Source organism: Aplysia californica, unplaced genomic scaffold, assembly GCF_000002075.1.
Source record: "Aplysia californica isolate F4 #8 unplaced genomic scaffold, AplCal3.0 scaffold00143, whole genome shotgun sequence".
NCBI lineage: Eukaryota > Metazoa > Mollusca > Gastropoda > Aplysiida > Aplysiidae > Aplysia > Aplysia californica.
Genome location: NW_004797413.1, coordinates 974897 through 989243, shown reverse-complemented (window position 1 = coordinate 989243; position 14347 = coordinate 974897). Strand labels below are relative to the sequence as shown.

Sequence of the window (14347 nt, the reverse complement as noted above, 5' to 3'; positions counted from 1 at the left end):
TCGCTATTAAGGACAAGGGGCCTGTCCCCCAAAAATGCGGTTTTGAGAAAATCGAAGGTAAAGTTCAGTTTCTTCAATAGACAAGGAGAGTTTTCTCTATAACCAAACAAATATACACACCTATGAGACCAAACTTCTCCTATAGGTAGGGCAATGCCCACTTTTGGTGTAGGTCAAGATTTCTGGAAACCCCCGAAATCTGGGTTAGCCCACTTGTCTTTAAAAGCGACCTTTTAAAGGACTGTGTTGGGGATTCACTCAAAACTGGCAAGTTCACTATGAGACCTGACCAGTGCTTTGAAGAAAAGAATGGGAGTAGAAATAAAAATTGTTTTGTCGTGTCAAGAAGTCTGACCAGTTTACCAAAAAATGAGATTGTCGAGCCCAAATTGTTGCCACATTGAAACTGGACCAGGTCTTTTGTTGATGTCACACTTTTTATTGTCGCTTGTTTTATTTTAGCTTGTATCTTGTTTTGTCTTAGTTTGTTTTATTTTAGCTCATTATTCTGTTTTAGCTTATTCGACTTTTTGTTATACAAATCTGTCTGCGAAAGGTAGCCTATATCCTTCGCATTGACTGAAAAAACGAAGCAAAGATTACAATTGTTATACGTTTAAAGGGTAAAGATTTAGACACGGGTCAAACTTTTTTCTTTCCGCCAAGTTTTGCCGATCGCAAGAATTTGATGTACTGTGTCTGTAACTCCTCTTTGTCATAGTTGTCCTACAATGCCTATGTTCGTTGTCAGCTCTTTGTCATTGTTGCTTTGTAGCTAGTGGTGAAGCTCAAGAGGATGGCAGTATTGAATTCTTCTTTGCCATATATAGTAACAACAGTATAGTGAAAATGGCGCTATCTTATCTCCTCTTCTCTGGTGTGGTTTGCTTCTTCTTTCCTATGAAATATCTATCGTCCTTATCTCCCCTTCTTCTTTTTTATGTTTGTTACTCTCTTGTAACAACTCTAATCTTCTAGCGCTCATATGACCTTATGCAGTTGCGAGCGCTGTAAAACCTCTACTAAAACTACAAAACTTATCTCCTCTTCTTTATGTGTCCGCTTTAAGATTTTTGCAGTAGGTTTTTGATGAGACTGGTCAAAGATTTAGAATATATTGTTGATGGGTTCAGCACACTGACTGTACCAGAGGAGGGTTTGTCAGCAATATAATGTTAATGGAAAATTAACTGAACCTGAGCTCAGTGGCTTTGCTTACATAGATACGTAACCAGCGATAAGAGATTTGTTGCTGAGGGAAGGTCTTTCTTTCTGTTCTTAAATGCTGCACGTCTGTCAGATTCGAATTCTCTCCTTTGGTAAAACATAGATTTGTTTTTTTTTTAAATTTGTGAGAGGGGGGGATGTGTTAGAAAAGAAATGCGCATGGCTACAACTACAAGAAGTCATTTGGTAGTGCAGGGAAGAAACAAGATAGACAAAAACAACAGGCCAAAAAAAGCAAGATAGACCGAGGGAAAGAAATAAGAATTAATGTAAAGCAAATCATGTGGTGAGGATAGGATACATTGGATGAACATGTTGTTACCAGCTCAACATTGTATCAGTATTTGTCATCACTCTGCCCCCAGACTTTGATTTGTGGTCATCGAGGTCACACAAGGATCTTGGTAAGGGATGAAATTCTCATCAAAAAAAAGTTTTGTCTTCCTGACCCGTGTTTGTGAACTAACAGTACAAATGTACAGTGGAGTGGAGTCCGCTCAAACTAAAATGTGTGGGACAGCCGGATTTTTCTTCGATTTAAAGAGATTGCTCAACTAGAAGAAGGGAATATTCAAGGATTATATTTAGTAATGGATGATCAATTTCAGATTAACCTTGTTCGGTTCAAGCGGACTCCATTGTACTCTATTTGAGATATTCATGCCAATACATGTACCCTGATCGAATCGATCAGTGAGTGATAGCCTTGACATCTTAATTTCAGCCTGTGTGGAAAATCTAAAATATTTTATTTTTGTGTATAAAATTGTAATGTTTGTAAATTGTAAAAGTAAAAGCTGTTGTAACCAGCCTTTTCTTTCTTCCCCATATTTATGATGAAACTAGTCGGGCACTAACGCTAGCACCATGTAACAGTTCACATTGTTGGTTTTTTAAGGACAGTTTCTTCGACTTCTTGCACATGGTACCAATGTAACTTGCTCTGTTCATGTTTCCATTTGCCTTGCTTCTTTTTCCCCAGTACTAATAATAAATTTCCCTTGTTTTGGAAATGCGCTATATAAACGTTATATATTATTATTAATATTATTATATAATAACTCAAACACCAACATTGCTGTGCGGATGTTGTATAGTGCTTCTCCTTTATTGTTCCGGTGTTTTTTTGCAGCCCTTTTTTTTCTCCTTTTCTTAAGTTCACAAATTTGTGTGTGTTGGGTTAAGTTGCTGTCCAAAGGCTGAAAGACATGCTGCACATTTAATCATTTTGAGAAGAAAAAAAATTCATTTGGTGCTTGGTCTGTCCAAAGTTATCACTTTTAAAAACGATTGTGTGAGTGGAAATGTAGATATATACACATGTAGGCCTACATCACTGTGCCATCGACAGTGAGATTGAGGTCTGTCAGTTACGTAGCTTTACCACTTTCAAAACTACTCTTTTGGATGCAGCTTTGTCACCCTGCCTCTGTTGACTTTGACACAAGAAGTGAGGATATGGGTTAGACCAACCAAACGAAACTAAATATCTCAATTATGTCAGATGTTGCTTTGCCTGGAGATGGCAGTATGTATAGCCTCCTTGAATTCAAGATGGCAGTTGTGTTAAACTCTTACAGTTAGTGGAGTGGATTTTTTTATGATGAAGGGAAAATAGCCTGATAAAATTTACACAAATCCACAAATGCATTGAAAGTTAAAGTCCGATGAAACTAATTAACTGACTTAGTGGTAGGGAAATGATAATGAAAAAGTCAAAATGGGGTGTCGTGTAAAGGTGGGTGAAGAATGTGCTTTCTGGTGTCCCGCTCTCTGCGGAGAGTCCAGAAGCTGTAGAAACTATTATATGTGTTAATTCCCTTAAAAGTTAACTGATGTGTTTGTCATCTGTTCATGGAAAGTTGAGTTCTTCACAGAAACTTGTATTGGCCGAAAACGTTTCTTGTTCTGGTTGTATTGTTGTCTGTAGTGTGTGCGGTGCTGCATGTCTCTCAAGCCAGAAGTCCTAGTCCTAGGTTTAGACTTTGGTTTTAAGATGTAATACACAACTCTCTTGTGACATACATCAAAGTATGAGTGTATGGTACCGTCTGCCCTTTCTGTTGTGTTGAATTCTGCCCTTTTCATGTCATTGTCATGTGCCTTAATTAATGTAGCCTACTTCAGATTCTGTGACCATGAATAGAAACGGAGCATTGAAATGGGATTCAGGTATACAGGGTATGGGAGAAATAATACACGAAACAACTACCGGTAACTTGTTTTGCAAGAATTTTTGTCTTATGATTGGTCAAATTGTTTTTAAGCTTTCATTGTTGTAAATTTTATCTTCTTCTGTATGCGGTCCTTACTACCGTCATTTTCCTCTACTTCTTTTCTATGTTTGTCACACTCTTGTGACCCGCTATTTTTGGGGTGCCTTGAAAGTCGAAACAGACTTCGTGCTGTTGAAGCTAGAGAGGTGAGCAGAGTAAGCCAGATTCCCTGTAAAGACTTCTCTGTTGACATCCACCCCTTGGCGCTCATATGACCTTATGCAGTAACGAGCGCCGTAAAACCTCTACTAAATAAAATAAATAAAACAACATAAGGCGATGTTTGGAGAAATTCACGTTGGTTTGACCTAACACTTCAGTTTACTGGTTTGTGGAATAAATTTGTGCGTTTCTAGCTGGGCATTTTGGCTGTTTCATGTTTTGAAAAGGAATACAAAGCAGCTATGTTGTCTTATTATTGTGATGCCGTCTTCCTTTTTTCATCCTGAAATACTCGTTCGTTTGTGTGCAACACATCCATCATCACGTCTTGATGTTGTTTTCAGTGATGATGTCTGGAGAGAGGTTCCATTGTGAAGTAATGATATATTGTATGACAATGCATGTACATGATAGCTTTTTCTTGTCACAACAGTGTAACACGGATAGGTTGAACATAGACGACTCGAAATCATGCGTCTGTGGAACTGTGCCTGCGGTACTGTTTTTTTTCCTTCTTTATCGTTGTAAGATATATCCATCAAACTACCAAGGCCGGTCCCGGCGAATTCGAGCTATCCGTGTTATACTGTATGTTGTGGTTTGACCAGTTTTTGCGTCTGCTCCATTTTATTGATACACCTTTCTATATATATATATTCATATATTTAATTTATGTACCGTACTCGAATTTGATTGGGTGTAGAATGGTGTTATGAATGTAGATTTTCTTTGTGTTTAAACAGACAACTAGCTGAATGGGTTTTTATGATGCAAGATGAGTTTTTCTCTGTACGAATGTGGATTTTGGGTTTTGAGTGAATGGTTATGACAATGGAGTATATATGTACGTTTCTCATCACTTTGGAATTTATTGAACCGAGGAATAAAGCAAAAATGAGGAGTCTTTTTTGCCTTTTGCTTTTATTGATTTCTATTTTTGTCTCTTTAGTCTTTAGTGATTGTTCCTTTTCATTTTCATGTTGGCTTTTCAAATTGTTGGGGGTGGTTGTAGGGTGTGGCTGTAGTGAACTTCTTTCCTGTCTGCTCTTTTGCTTTTTCCTAGCTCAGTATGTCGATTCTTGCATTAATGTAACTTTTCTCCGTTTCAGCAAAATAATGTGTCGTGATGCGGTGGAATCAGGCGCTTGTCAATTTTAGGACATATGGAGTTATTGGTATCATCTTCTTAAATCCTGTCCATTTGCCTTGATTTTGATGAAAAAAATATTTATAAATTTTTTTAAAATCTTGGATACAAGTCAAGCTATTGGCGACTGAAAGAGGTGGGGTCACCTGATTTCAGAGGGAAAATGAGCGAGAAAATAGCCGCCAAGGTTGAGTTATTTACTTAGCTTGAGAGTCTGTGGAAAATGAAAATGTATCTTTTCTGCCTTTAATCAACGTTTTTCCAGTAAAATCCAAACAGAAATGTGTTCTTTAATGGGCATGAAAGGTGTTGAGCCAAAAAACAAAAATTCGAAAAAAATTCCCAAACTGCAGAAAAATGCCAAATTATCGACTTTCATTATTTTGACGAGCGCCTGATTTCACCACACTGCCTCACATATTTTTTTAACACCTTCATTGCCAGAGGGTGAGCTTTGTTACTGTGATCAGCGATTTTCAGCTAAGCTCGTAAGACAGGACATCATTAAATGTCGCCAACTCATGACGTATTCGGACCCAGGGTCTTTGGAAGTGTCACTTTCCTCATTCCCTACATTCCCCGTAATTTTAATGAACTTGCAAATGTAATTAAATCAAAATGTGAAATTTGCTGCCTATTTTTATTTAAAAGTTATTTTGGTGTTAATTTTTGTGAGGGGACGCGTTCATCTGCAAGACTAGACACCCCCCCAACACGAATCCACGCCGTTCTTGTATCTAAATCTTTCAGAAGAATTAGCGTTAAGAGCAAGTACAGGCAACCAGTAACAGCAAACTTTGCCAACTTCCATGATGTCCAAAGTACAACACAAAGCTAAAAATTAACCTTTTTCATGATGCAGCCTACCAGATAGGTCATAAGGCAAAGAAGGGGTTATCACTTCTGATATACATCTTTTTTTTTTTTTCGTTAGAGTTTTACGGCACTTGCAACACAATAAGGTCATATAAGTGCTGAAGATTAGAGGAGTTACAAGAGAGTAACAAACACAAAAAAAAGGAGGGAGATAAAGTATAAAGATGACAGATCTTTGACATGAAAGAAGGAGCAAACCACACCAGAGCACCCTCCAACCACCCACGATCTATATCTTGGTCACCTCAATTATAACATAGATTTATAGCCCAAAGCCTCTAGAAATTACCAGAATAAATAACAAGGAGCACGCAAATGGAAAATTAATTTGCTAACTTTATTCATGGAGTCCAAAAAAAAAAGTTTCAATAATACACGAGTTTGATTCATCCAACCATTCACAGAACAACACACACACAAACACACACCTGTTCACAGTCTGACAATCCATGGTACCTTCATCCAGACAACTGATTCAAAAGGTGAGTGAAAAACCTCTATGTACACACTTCACACAGCTCCCTTCCTTCAGACGCTCCTCCTCCTCATCATCTCTTTTTTCATTCCCACAGCAATCACCACACCTGCCTGTCATCCAGTGTTGATGAAAACCAAATCCCCCACACCCCCCCCCCCCCCCCCCCCCCCCCCCCCACCCAAAACAAAAAAACCCTCCAAAAACGATTCTTCCCGTGAAAACCCAAGACAAGTTCACAGACATGTTACAAAAGTGACGGGAGTCAGAAAGCTAAAGACAGAAAGATCAAACTATCATTTCTAACTCTCGTGCATACACAATATTCTGCTCGGCCAGCAGGCGAGCTGGGATGGCACGGTCCATGTTCTTGGCTTCCTGTGTGAAGTAGAAGAAGTTGTCTTTCCTTACATTCCAGTTTCTCTGTAAAAGAAATTCATGACATTTAGTGAAAGTACATAGCGAGTCAAAATAACGGTGACATTTATGGAGATATGGTCTTTCTTTCTTTAGTAGAGGTTTTAAGGCGCTCGCAACTGCATAAGGTCATATGACCGCCAGAATATTAGGTGTTACAAGAGAGTAACAAACATAAAAAAGAAGAAGGGGAGATAAGGATGATAGATGTTTGATAGGAAAGAAGAAGCAAACCACACCAGAACACCCGCCAATCATCCACAGATAAGGTCTTAACAACATTTATATGAAAACAAGATAAGATCTCGTCAGGGATAGTGATATTTACATGAAAACATGAACTACAAAATGTTACCTAAGACTGTTGTGATAGCACACATTGTTCAATTTTACACACTGACACGAAAATATGAACGAGAGAAAATATCTTAAGACAGCTGTGATAAGTGATATGTACCAGCACATGTTCAATCTTACACACTGACGCAAAAATATGACCCAGGGAGAATATCAAAAGACAGTTGTGATATATATATATATATGTATGAGCACACATTGTTCAATCTTACACATTGATGCAAAAATATGACAGAGAGAAAATATCAAGAGAATGTTGTGATATGTATGAGCACACATTGTTCAATCTCACAAGTAACAATATGCTGCGCACATCACATCACTGTAGGTGGCGCTACCTATCACAAATGCCAAACTTCAGGATTCATGAGAACATTGAAATATGTAGCCACCATAGAATTATACACTGTTGAAATAAAGAATACAATTCAAGAAAAAGCCCAAATTCTACTGCTTGACAGGATAAAAAGCCAAAACAAAATATCCAGCTAAAAAATTAAAGTACACAGTAGAGTCAGCATAAACTGAAATATGTGAGGCCGCCTGATTTTCTTTTAATTTGCCGGGTCTTTGGTTTAAAAGAGATTGCTCAAACAGAATCCCCCCCCCCCAACAAACATACGAGAAATTCTCATATAGCGAAACTCCAACAAAAAGAAAAAGGTCTCACATCCCAACAATTGTGTATGTGCATGCTAGACTATATATTATGTATTGGATTCCAATCAAAACAAGTTTCAAAACAACAAACAACTTACTTTTGCTGCATAATCCTTCATGGGCTTTTGGGACTCGAAGAACAACATCCTGGCAGCTTCACTCAGTCCAATTTGATTGTAAGCCTTCTCAATGCAGCCCGCAATTTCATCCCTAGACAAAGGTAAAGATATTTGGAGTAGAATATCAGGGCCAGGAATAAAAGGAAAGAACATTTTTCATTAAAAATGACACAAGAGGCTAATCTTTTGGCAAAGATGACAGTTTTAGTTTTAGTAGAGGTTTTACGGCACTCGCAACTGCATAAGGTCATAAGAAGATTAGAGGTGTTACAAGAGAGTAACAAACATAAAAAAGAAGAAGGGGAGATAAGGACGATAGATGTTTGATAGGAAAGACAGAAGAAGCAAACCACACCAGAGCACCCGCCAACCACCCACTTGACAGTGTTCTAGTTGTGTGTGAAATTAAAAACTTAAAACATTGGTCCTGTGAAATTCAAGATAAAATTTGAATTTATGCAAATCTGATCAGGGCTCTTTGACAGGCACAAAAAATTGTAGAGCTCCGATTTTATTGGGAGTATTTGGCAGGCGTGGGACAGGAAAGGGGGAAACACTTTATTTAGGGAAACTCTATAGTTTCATCAGCGCACAATTCACAGAGCGTTGAGTAGCAGCGGACCAAGCCTCTGCACTACAAGGGGACATATATCACAACAGACAAACGAAGATAACCCCACACAGACCACAAACAAATGAACATATCATGCTCAAAAAAGGACCATTTACCACAGAGGTTGGGTTTAGTTTTGTTTTAGTAACATTTTTTGCGTCACTTGCAATAAGAATAGATCACAATAGTGTCAAAGATTAGAGGTGTTACTAGAGAGTAAGATGCAAAGAAGAGGAGAGGTAAGGGTGATAGATGTTTGATAGGAAAGAAGGAGCAAACCACACCCACCAAACACCCACTACAACAGGGGTCTCAACTCTTCATGCTAAAGACCCGTGCCACTTTCATTTGATCCACACATTGACCCGTGCCACTTTCATTTGATCCACACATTTATCTCAAACAGTTAACGCCCCAAACCTACCCCAGCTGGCACACGTGACGACAACACATGGGAATGACCTACCTGATGGTGTTGAGTAAAATGTCAATGAAGAAGTTGTAGTTTTCAGCAGGGACATTGCCTCTGGCCAAAAACACCTGAAAAAAAGCAAAAACCAGAAACACATAAAAGTACGTTATTTAACAAATTTTGATAATCCAAAATGTATATAAAAAATTACTGAAGAAATTCATTTCATAAACAAACCTCCTTGTGCAATTTTTGGTCTCTTCTGTGATGGTCAACTATACAGTTATATCATGACAATGAAGGGGAGGATTAAATGAACTTATGCCTCGCCAGAGAGAGGAATCAAACATTGATGAAGATTTAGATCTCTGCATTTAGTTGTTGAGTCAGACAGACGGGACAATGAAAAATAAGAAGATAGAACTCCAATTGTTTAGTGGACCAACTTTGATCAGCCAGTAAATGGGGATATGTCTCAAAACAATAACTGCTACCTCAATTAAAACTTTATAACGCAAGTTATGCAATTGGTTTGATATTTCAATCGTGCCTAGCTGCTTTTGAAAACAATACTTAAAAAAAATTTAATTTTGATACAGAGGGAGTGTGTTCAATTCAGAACAGGGCATTCTGCGGGAGTAAGTTAAAATTAATAAATAAAATGACATCATTGTGAAACAGTGGACAGTTGCGAGCACTGCAAAACTCTGACCCAACTACCAAACAGTCGATTTCAACAGGTAACACAATAAGCAGACATAAGCGTCAATAGACAGACGAGAGCAACTTACCTTGTTGTAGCTTCCCTCCATCAGATACTGCTCCATGCTCACTGGATGTTTGATGTAAATGTTAGACTGAATCTCCTTTACAGGCAAACGCTCCAGTTCCTTCAATAGAACAAATGAACAACAACACTGACATTAGATCACAAAATCACAATGAAGGGCTGTTGTGGGCATTGGTCAAAGTGTATTTATTAAAAGAAAGTTGATGGCCAAACAATAAAATCATTCATCTCAGACGAGCAAATTGATTTTTACATCAAATGCACATCACAATAATATTGCCACTTTCTTCTCCTGAGTTTGAGTAGAGAGAAGAATATCAACACAAGAATGGCCGCTTAGTGAAGGGAAGAAGCAAGACAGGTAGCAGGGATGACAAACGATTTTTGAAAAAAAATCCCAGAAAATGAGTGGAGCACCACATCTCACCTAAAACAAACCTTGTAAAGGTATTAAATGAGCACACAAAAACACCTCTCTTACCTCTCCCCTTTACTTTGCAAGGGTTTGGGGACTTTGTTTCATCAATTCCAGTAATATTATATCTGTTTTGAGAAGAAGGACCTTATGGCAGTGGCCTTCTTCTTCAGGGACGCCAAATAATTTTTGGAAAAAAAACAACAACCTGGAAAAACCTGAGATTTGGCATCCCTGAGGTAGACAGAAACATCAGAGGGAAAGATAAAAAGAAGATCTACCAGTGGCGCCCTCCAACCACTCATTCTATTTTCTTCAGGAACATGGTAGAGCAGTATGATCATTCAAATGAAGAAGAATGACGAAAGCCTAACCAGAATACCCATTATCCACCCTCCATCTAATAAAGACAACAGGATATACGGTGGGCAAGTGAAACTATTATCATTACCACTGGCAGTAGTGAAAGTGTCCTGAATATTGAAGGCACAAAAGTCTACTGCAATTCTCATAAATATATATATCCACAGGCACTGACTTACAACTTTGAAGGATAAAAACAAAGGTAAATAGCTAATATTTCCGAAACCTGCCGACAGCAGCAATGCCTGTTACTATGACAACAAACCATTATACTCACAGTATGGAACTCAGCTAATCTGTTTTGAGACAAAAGACACAACAAGTTGAGACCCAACAGCTGGTACTTGAAAGTTGACTCTGGAAGATCATCTCTGTGGAAGAGAAAAAGAAATTAAAAAAAAATAAATATCTAACCTTTATTTTGAGACCTCTACCCGTAACACTTTGCCATCACAAGGCTCATATAGGAAAAACCCTTGCCATCAAAGGCAAAGGCATTTAGGGGAAAATCCAAAGAAACTGGGTGGTTATTGTCGCAGATCAGCCAGATGTGACGGCAAAGTGTAAACACAATACAGAACAACAAATGTGGGTCTAAATAAAGGACATAATATGTGGGGCAGCGCGGTGGAATCAGGCTCTCCTCAATTTTCGGGCATGCAGAGTTATTGGTATCATCTTAAAGCTTGTTTACTTTGTCTTTCTTTGGATGAAAAAAATATCCATTTATCTTGAATACAAGTCGAGATATGTGCGAAAGAAGGAGGTGGGGTTCACCTATTTTCAGAGGCAAAATTAGTGGGAAAATGGCCGCCAAAGAATAGTTATATCGTTAGCTTAAGAATCCGTGGTAACTAAAAATTTACATTTTTTGTACCTTTAATCCACGTTTTTCAGAAAAATCCACATATAAATGAGTTCTTTAATGGGTATGAAAGGTGTTGATCCAAAAAACAAAAATTTGAAAAAAATTCACAAACCTGCGGAAAAATGCAAGTTCCTTCTCTTTGATTATTTTGAAGAGAGCCTGATTCCACCACGCTGCCTCACAAATGTAAGTCTAAATAAGGTTTTTACTGTAAGTGTAAGTCGTTAGGATAAACCCATATAAAACAACCTTTGACAATGAAAGGACAACAGACACAATTATAAGTCAAGAGAACAGGACCTATAAATCATGAGCATTCTGTAACTCAGTAGCAGCAGCACAATTATGTACTGAGGGCCCCTACACGCAACAGTTTTGATGATAACAAACTACTGCATATAGCAGGCTTAGAAGAAATGAATGAAAGCAAAAATGAACTTACTTGTAATCCATGTAGTAACATTTCAGTTGTGCCATGTATCTCTCAAAGCCGGGAATATCTTTTTTCGCTATCGCCCATTGTGCACCAATTTCCAGAATATCTCCTGCAAAACAAAAAATTACTTTAACAAAATACATACAAATAAAATCAGGAAACTATACACAGTTGAAACTGTCTAAGAAAAAAATTCTCTCCTGCAAAACAAAAATAAACCAAAAAATTATTTTACCAAAATACATAAAAAATATAACCAGGAAACTATAAAACAGTTGAAACTGTCTAAGATAAAAATATGCAAGGGAAGAAATGGAAAGTGGCTATTTGTAGAGGTAATTGTTTATACAGGTAGCTGTTTGAAAAGGTTCGACTATACATTGAAAAGGCCACACATAGCCTTTAAGATGCAATTTCTGTTATTCATAGAAATATCAATTATAAATTTCACTTCTGCTCAGTGGGAACACAAAACCGAAATATCCTTCACTTTAGGTAACATACACATAAAAAGTATAAATTTATCATCTTTCCAATGATAATCATGTTCACATCTGACGGTCTGACCCAAAACTAGCTTTTCTTCTTTTTTTAATTTAAAAAAAAAAAAAAATTTTTTTTTATTGTTGCCAACAATTTCAAATAGGTTTCTGAAGCAGTAAATGTCCTAAAACAAAAATTGGAGCAGAATACAACCATGCCAAAAGTGCAGGAAGACGAAACAAAGACAAAATAGAAACACCTACGTGCAATAAGCAGTTCTTGCTTTGACACAGTCGATTCTGTTGTGGGTAAAAAGGCGACACTGGTGAGAGCAAGCTGTAGAAGAAGAAGTTAATACCATCAGATTCAGCGGATAGGAGAGAGGGGTGTTCATTTCTACTTCCATCCAAATAAGACAAACAATATTTTCAGTCCACTCCCTCTCTACAATTAAAATCTTCAAAGCGGAAATAATGCAATATATTATATGATAATGATATATATGAATTACAAGTACACTAGAACAAAGTCATAATGAACTGAAATTTGCAACAGCATCTTGAAATCTTGTACAAAAAAGAATTTCTGGATTAGAAGAAATATGTGGCAAACGGTTTAGGTATTGAGAGATGATTTAGCTATGTTTGTTCCCAGTCCTCACGAGTGGGAATCTTTGAGACATGCAAGTAGCCTACTTTATGGGAAGAAGAGAACAAAGTGAAGCCTGAACCTAAATTAAACTCTGTCTTGATGCCGAACAAAATGAGAAAAGACGGGATTCTTAACTCACAATCATGGCACTGACACTAGGTATCAAAACAAAGCAAAACGTACTTATAAAACAACTGCAACTTTTGAAGAGATTGGAATAAAATCAAATTTCAAAAGCAGGATACCGATGGTGAAAGCCCACTTTATTTTTACAGAGGCAGGACCAATATTGCGCAAACAATAACACCAGTACAAGAGATCTTCTAGTGCTAGATCGAGATTTAGCCCTAAAACTATGACTCGGGCACATATCCAGGATCCTAACTATCAGACACATCATATTCTGAGTCACTAAAACTTGATCTAGTAAAACGAACAGAAGTATAGAAAACAGCGAAATTATATATGATTCTTGTTCATGCTACTTCTTCGACCGTTACTTCGCGACGTGACTGTCAAATTACTATCAGCTGTATAGAAAAAAAACCATAACGCAAGTTCCGGTCAGTTCAACCTCAGTTGAAGTGACTGTCCTTCACCTTCAATTACTTAAAAAGCTACCATGCAACTTCTGCCAAACTCGGCATGAAATGAAACAAGTTGCAAAACTAGCACTGGAGTCCGTTCCCGTCCATGTGACGGGAGCACAAGATACGGAACAAAATCGCAAAGTCCACCCCGTCGGGGGTATGATCGCAATCGATTGATGCCGGCGAGATTCCGGTAAAGCTTGGTCGGACCGTTCAAAATTCCGGTTTGCCGGCAAAATCCGGCGATCTGGCCTCCATGGTCTAGGGGGATGGGGGTACAAGAGGTCCGTACGTAGAAGGTCAGTGGAGATACAAACACGTCAAGTTATTTTTTGCCCCAGCCTCTGATATGATATAAGCTAATCTTGACATAGATCTATGAATGAATTGCGGGCTGGACTGTGGAATTAAACGTAGCCGTATGCTAGGCTCTACACAGCAACATAACTTGTTCGGCAACCAATAAGTATAGATGATGGATGACACAGGCGTGCATTTGAAGGAATCAGTCCTTTTGCAGTGTGTGTTTGGTAGAGTTTACTGTTCAATGTATTTTCCTGCAACTTTCAGGCATTTCTTCGGTATCAGAGGAAATGAAAATGCCTCTTATTTGAAAACAAACTGCTTTTGATTGAGAAAGTCGAATACATTATAAAATACATACATAAACCTCATTTGCTATTAACAAACACCCAGATTAAACTAAATTGAAGGCTAGTCCTGGCGACTTTGTTGAATCTAAACCACTGGTGTATAAACTGTATTTCCCAGTATCATAATAAAGGTTTGAATGAGCCAGGCTGTCGCTCAAGTATCATTATGAAGGCCACCTCTATTCTCATCCGGGTGAGAATAGCGCAGTTATAGGCCTCTCACCCGGAGTGAGAGGGCGAGCCTTTTGGCTATTCTCACCCGCTGAGCGCATTGGCTCGGACGATCACTCAGGGCGAGAGGGCGAGCCTTTTGGCTGAAAGCATGCAATTTTGTCAGGGGACAGTGAGAGAGAGAGA

At 38.1% G+C, this 14347-nt stretch overlaps 1 protein-coding gene across 1 annotated transcript in view; it reads right to left on the bottom strand.

The window, feature by feature from the left end:
• Positions 1–6005: 6005 nt before the first annotated feature.
• LOC101856650 (26S proteasome non-ATPase regulatory subunit 8) overlaps positions 6006–14347 on the bottom strand; it is a 10596-nt gene continuing 2254 nt past the window's right edge. Inside the window, exons 2-8 of the mRNA XM_005096966.3 lie at positions 12360–12432; positions 11620–11722; positions 10587–10680; positions 9533–9631; positions 8796–8869; positions 7696–7807; positions 6006–6586 (exon numbers count right to left, since the gene is read on the bottom strand). Of these exons, the coding sequence (XP_005097023.1) occupies positions 6452–6586; positions 7696–7807; positions 8796–8869; positions 9533–9631; positions 10587–10680; positions 11620–11722; positions 12360–12432 (690 nt within the window). The 3' untranslated portion in view covers positions 6006–6451. The remainder of the gene's footprint in view (positions 6587–7695; positions 7808–8795; positions 8870–9532; positions 9632–10586; positions 10681–11619; positions 11723–12359; positions 12433–14347) is intronic.